The sequence below is a fragment of the Phalacrocorax carbo genome, chromosome 18 (genome assembly GCF_963921805.1).
Source record: "Phalacrocorax carbo chromosome 18, bPhaCar2.1, whole genome shotgun sequence".
Taxonomy (NCBI): domain Eukaryota; kingdom Metazoa; phylum Chordata; class Aves; order Suliformes; family Phalacrocoracidae; genus Phalacrocorax; species Phalacrocorax carbo.
Window position 1 is genome coordinate 5,647,387 of NC_087530.1, and position 6,000 is coordinate 5,653,386.

Consider the following 6,000-nt stretch of genomic DNA (forward strand, 5'->3'; position numbering starts at 1 on the left):
AGTTTGTTAGAAGTAGAAATACAGCAGAAGGAGAGCGGCTGCTCATAAATATCTTCAGAACTTTCTATTCTTTGACATGTCTGGTACTGTCCTATAAAGGCACCATCTTTAAAAGAAAAAAAATCCACATAGCTACTAGGGCTTGGATTACAGTCATTTCTGAATGCTACATGAGATGTGCTTAAAAGAAATGACTGGTTTGAGTTATGCGGTGCTATTAGTGCCCTGTTAATCACATTATTTCTTTTTTTTTTTAATATGGTAATATATAAATGGCTTAAGCGGGTTGAGGTCCATTTTGTGAATATTTTTGCAAACTCGCCAGAATGTGCACAGCCCCCAAAGTTTTCCCTTCCAAATGGCAGAATCTGATGTCCATATTCGTGCTGAATGGAGCTGCTTTTGGAGTTAGGCGTGAGCACGAATGATGGGGAGCAGAATCTGTTTCTAAAATTGTAGTATAACTTAAAACTGGATTCAGCGTAGGGCAGACTGATTTCATGTAGTGTTCTGCGGAGGAAGTTTGTGTGGTGTGAATTAGAGCCTGTCTACACATGGATTTATTCAAGAATATCTTTTACAGATTCACCTCCCTGAATAGCTTCAAGCATAAGACTCTCTCCAGTGAAAGTTTTGGGCGCTTGAGCACAATTCACATTGCTGAATTAGACTAAATACAAATTAGGAACAAGTGGAGTTAGCTGGGAATAGCAATTGTAATTTCAGTTCACACTTTATCTTACTCAAAGTTTACTATAGTTTATAGACAAGCCCTGGGACATATATCGAAAAGCCCTGAGAAGAGCACTACTTCTCCATGTTAAGACTAGAAAATGCAATTTAATCACTAACTAGACAATCACGTTGTTAGTTGGATGCTTTGATATTACTGATGAGGACCGTTAATAGATTTCCAAGTTACAAGATGCAAAAGAGCTCTCATGGTTGTGTTGTCTTGAGTTCTTTCATAGTGTAGCCCAAAGAATTTTGCCAATAATTTCGGCATTAAGGCTAGAACTTCTGAGAAGCAGCAAGCTGTTGGCTGTGCTAACAACTTAGGACGCTGACAGGCTGCGTACTCTTAGTGAATTGTATCATAGCTGTCAGGAAGTGCCCCCTTCCAGAATAATTTAAAAGTAGTAGTGATTTAAAAAAAAATATTATCAAAGCATTGGTTGGTTTTCCTGATTTTTTTTCTTTCATTATTCTTGTTATTATAAATATACATTTTATATGTATTCTGTCTAGCCGTAATTCCCAGATGTAAGATATTGTTACGGCTCTGTCTGGGAAATTAAAAAGCTTTCTATCAGAAATCTTTTTTCTAATGTAAGTATTTATAAACCATAATCGTATTAATTGATTCCTGGTTTCAGAGGAAATGAAACTGAGAGCTTGATTCCTGCTTGTTCAATGTAAGCAACCTGAAATAGGACTACAGGAGTTAAATATTTTTAATTTTCCCATTAAAAAATGTGATTTCAATTCAGGGTATTTTATCCCATAGGGAGGGGGGCAGGGGGGTGTTTTTTGGTTTGGGGGGATTTGTTTGGTTTTTTTAATATTTCCTTCACTAAAACAAACCAAAACCAAAGCCTTGGGGTTGGTTTGTTTGGGATTTTTTTTCAAGTCTTAACCTCTGTTCTTATAAGTTAGTCTTCCAGAACTATTTAATTTAGCTACATTATTGACAGTGTTTTTTCTTTTGTTAAGCAAATCATCATAGAGTACGGGAATATATTATCTTAAAAAAAAAAAAATCACCAGAGGAAAAATGGGAACATTTAAAGAGAAAACTGAAGAGCTTTCCTCTGATAGGATTTGTTTAGTACCTGCTTGTTTATGATTTTACACAATACATAGGATTTCAGTCAGAGAGCACAGATTCTGCTCTGATGCTGTAGACACTTGAAAGTTAGGCAAATTATTTGCTATGGATGTTTTTATTTTATATGGTTACAGAAGATTATTTTTTTCTTTTTACGGCTGGGTTGTTAGTCCAAAGCGGGAAGTGAAGCATATTAGTTTAGTGTTGTTCCATGTAGCGTAGAGCTGGACACCTTCCTCATCACTTGGCTCACATTCGCTACCAGTCTAGAGTCTTTTACCAACACTATTAGCTTTTATCATGTTTATGAACTTCCAACTGTGTGTGTGATTTTCCTGTATGCATAAGAAGTTACTTATCATGATTGCTTCAGCTGACTCTTGCATGAAGTTGGCAGAAGGAATGGAAGCTAGCTGTCACAAGCTACCCAAAATTACTTTGAGAGTGTCTTCATAGTGATGTAATCCTTGGTTTGCTGCTTCCCCATGGAATTTATACTATTTTCCTGCAGATTAATGCTGCTTGGTCTGAAATACAGAATAAATAAGTGTGTATTCTCTTTTTGTCTGGTACAGGTGACAGATCATGCGACCACTGCTCTATTGCACTACCAGCTGCCTCAAATGCCAGATGTGGTAGTCAGATCTTTCATGGTAAGTGTACTGGAAAATACATTTTTCCAGACAGACTTCAGCATGCTTACAGTGATTGGCATTAGGCAGTTCTGATGCAGTTGTAATTTCCCCTGTTTAAACAAGCTAGACAGTAGAGAATGACTGTAATTCTTTGGAGCTGATACTTGGACGAGGATGAAGAGCTCATTCTCATTACCCTGGGGTAATTGGTGCTGGAAGACTGAGCTGTGTATGGTTCTTCTGTCACAGGTCTCAGTGTTTGCTTGATGATTCCTATTTGCAAAGCTACTCTCGGTCATCTCTAAAGACAGTAGGAAAAACTCTCTCAACCCAAATCTTTGCTATGGTCCAGCCCTTTCACACTGTGCAAGGAGTTGCGTTCTGTGTGTAGAAAGTCTGCTCCCCTGGAAGTTCCCCGGGAAGCGGGAACTCCCAGGTACTGTGTTCCAGCTGAGGCGGCTTGCTTGTCAGCTTGCCCAGTATGGGAAGTGGTGAGAGTTACTTGGAGAATGATGAGAGGGAGGAACGTGATCGGGAAGAGTCCGTTTTGCTGTATCCACATTCAGCCCCAACTTTGTTCCTAAGGAGTTGCATGTACTTGCCCAGCACAACAGCAAGTAGTTCTGGGAATCAAGGAAATGCTTACTGAAGTATTCCCGTTTTCTTACTGAATAAAATTAATCAAATGCTGCTCTACCTTGATATGCAGTTTTATCATTATCACCTTTAATTCTGATTGTATTTAGGATTTTATTTGTGAAACAAACTTGCATATAAGCAGCCCTGTTAATCAGCAGGTGAGAACAAGGGTTTATGATTCAAAATTCCTTCTACCAAGATGAATTTTGGCAGTGGAGACTCTTGCTGTTCTCCCTGCTGCGGTTTCCCACAGGAGGCTTTTGGGAGAGTTTTCTCTGCTCTTCAGACTTTTTCCTTCATGTAACTTCCATTACGTTACCCCTTCACCTGGAGCAATGTAACTGAGGCTTTTAAAAACAAACATCTGATTTTGCCATTCACAGTCTTCAGGTGTGTTCAGTAGCACTAGGTCTTTTATGTCTTTAATTTCCACTGTGTTACTTCAGATCAGTCAGACTCCCTTACCTGCTGTGCTGCTTTGTTTATTTAATAAAAAGGCCACTAAGGTGAGAGGTTTGCAAAGATCTCTTCTCTTGGAGTGCATTTTAAAATAATAGGTTTTGCTTTCACCTTTCAACTCTTACTGGTCAAATCCATGTTTCAACATGTTTCTGAAAATTAATGTTTAATAGAATGGGTAGCACATTTGTTTAAGCCATGGACCTGCCTCATTGATTTGATAAAGCACTACTAAAACTTCTAACAAAGCCAAACCAGATGTACACCAGAAGTGTCAATACGTTGGTCCTTTCACATGTCAGTTGTGCAGTCCACATGACAGGAGGTAGTGAGTGAAGCCTTAATTTTCTGATGGGAGTGAAGAAGGCATTTGTTTTGGTTTGGGGTTTTTTTTTTTCTTTCAACGGATGTCTCAAGAGCACCATTTAACTTCATTTACCTATTTTTGCATTAAGGCTCAGAAAATTCGATTTCTCTGTGGTGCAGACAAAGCCCATCCAAGCTGAAGTAAATAACAGCAATTTACTTTGTAGTGTTCTGTTGCCCTTGTCCCCATATTTACTGCCAAACCCAGAGAAGATCTAGTTCTTTTGGAGGAGAGTTATTGACGGCCAAAGGCTCGGTTGCTATAGAGAAGGCTCTGATGAAGATGGAAGGATTTGTTTCAATAAACTCGGCTGACCTCTTCTTCAGAGAACAATTTTCTCTTATCGTTGTAATTCAATAGGACTTTAAATGACAAGATTCATGTGCATCCTTCACAGCATAAATCTGCTGGTCTAGGTGTTTTCCAGTTGTGTATCCCCTTGAGTTGGGAATTGAGTTATGTAATGCTCAGTGCTATGTATGACAATGGGAACGATCCGCTTTTGAGGCAGGAACTTTACCGAGGAACACCTGATCTTACTCCGTGTTGTTCGGCACTAGCCTTTTGTGTATGTAATTATCAGTGTAATCAGATTTTAAAAGGTACAGTATTTTTATGACCCATGAGTATTGATCTTAAAATTGCATTAGAGAGGAAGTTAGTTATCTTGCTGTGAAAGTCCTTACATCTTCGGCTATGAAGAGCTCAGACCGATGGTTGCAGCAGGGGTGTGATAGATGATCATAGGAAGAGACAATCCAATATTCGGTTGAAGAAGGTACCCATCAAGAACAATTACGTTCCAGTAAAAATATGAGGAGCGTTACAATACTTGCCTTCCATCGTGATTCTGTAGCTGTGAATACCTCCTGCTCAGAGTGCATGAATTTCTATTAACAAATTTGCTTAAGTGACTAAAAAAGCAAAAGATGATTAATAAAGTGGGAATTCAGCTATACAGTGACCTTGTAATCTTCGGCATGTTTCTGTTTATAAAATCGCTGTATATCTCACTGGGGCCTCGCCAAAGTACATTCTCTGTCCTTGCTATCACTGTTTGACAAGAATGATGACAAAGGGGAACATCCATATCCAGTTTTCTCAATTTCTCTCTCTTTTCCTTTTAGACCTGGTTAAGAAGTTACATAAAGCTGTTCCAGGCTCCATGCCAGCGCTGCGGAAAGTTTCTGCAGGATGGCCTGCCGCCCACGTGGAGGGATTTCCGAACACTTGAAGCTTTTCATGACACTTGCAGGCAGTAGTAGCCCAGCTCAGCCGTTGATAGGCGAGGAGTGAACAATCTGTCGGGCTCAGAAGAGAGCTGATGGCTTAATAGGTGGTGCCATTTCTGAACCTTCCATCCTGTACTAAGTAGTGAGGTTGCGCTAATACATTTGGCTATTTAAAAGACATTTGTCTGCAAGGTACCTGTGAGACTAATCTATTTTGAAGAAGACGGTAAGAAGCCGTACGTGATCGCTTGATGCTGAAATGATATGTCTGCAGAGATCTGACAGTAATAATCATTATTTTAAACCTAAATAAAAATATCTGTGGACAGCTTGTTTTTGTGACAGAATTCACAATGTTGAAGACATTTATAAGCCTGAAATAAATTTTATATTCCAGAATTTGTGCTATTTATTTCATTATTTGATCAACAAAATCCTTGGGTTTGGTGTGGATTTTTCAGCGCTGCTCTTTTGTTTAGAAAAACTGGAAACATTTAAACACGCGTGCTGATATGATTGGGGGTTTGTTGTTGTTGCAAGGCTGCTTATCCGAGTGCTGGTCTTTTTCTGGAAGAGATTATGGCATTGATTAAACATGGAATTTCAAAGGCATGTGGCAGCTTGGAAGATGTAATGTACTTTCTAAGGCGGGGGGAAACAGATGTTTCCCTTTACTAAAATTGTAATGAAAAATGTTAACAAAATCTGCATGTATTAAGTGGTTAGAAAACGCGTGATGAGCAGTGGCAGTGTGTATAATTCGTCATGTTTTAGGACTGAAAGTAGTAAAATAATTCAGCCCTAACGCACAGCTTCTGCAGCACAGACACATACAGCGTG

The 6,000-nt window shown here is 39.0% G+C and overlaps 1 protein-coding gene across 2 annotated transcripts in view; it reads left to right on the plus strand.

The window, feature by feature from the left end:
- The window catches only part of MED27 (mediator complex subunit 27), a 95,124-nt gene extending 89,565 nt beyond the window's left edge, over positions 1–5,559 (plus strand). For both annotated transcript variants that reach the window (XM_064468625.1, XM_064468624.1), the window contains 2 exons: positions 2,404–2,481; positions 5,056–5,559. In XM_064468625.1, coding sequence (XP_064324695.1) covers positions 2,404–2,481; positions 5,056–5,190 — 213 coding nt within the window. In that variant the 3' untranslated portion in view covers positions 5,191–5,559. The remainder of the gene's footprint in view (positions 1–2,403; positions 2,482–5,055) is intronic.
- Positions 5,560–6,000: the final 441 nt, after the last annotated feature.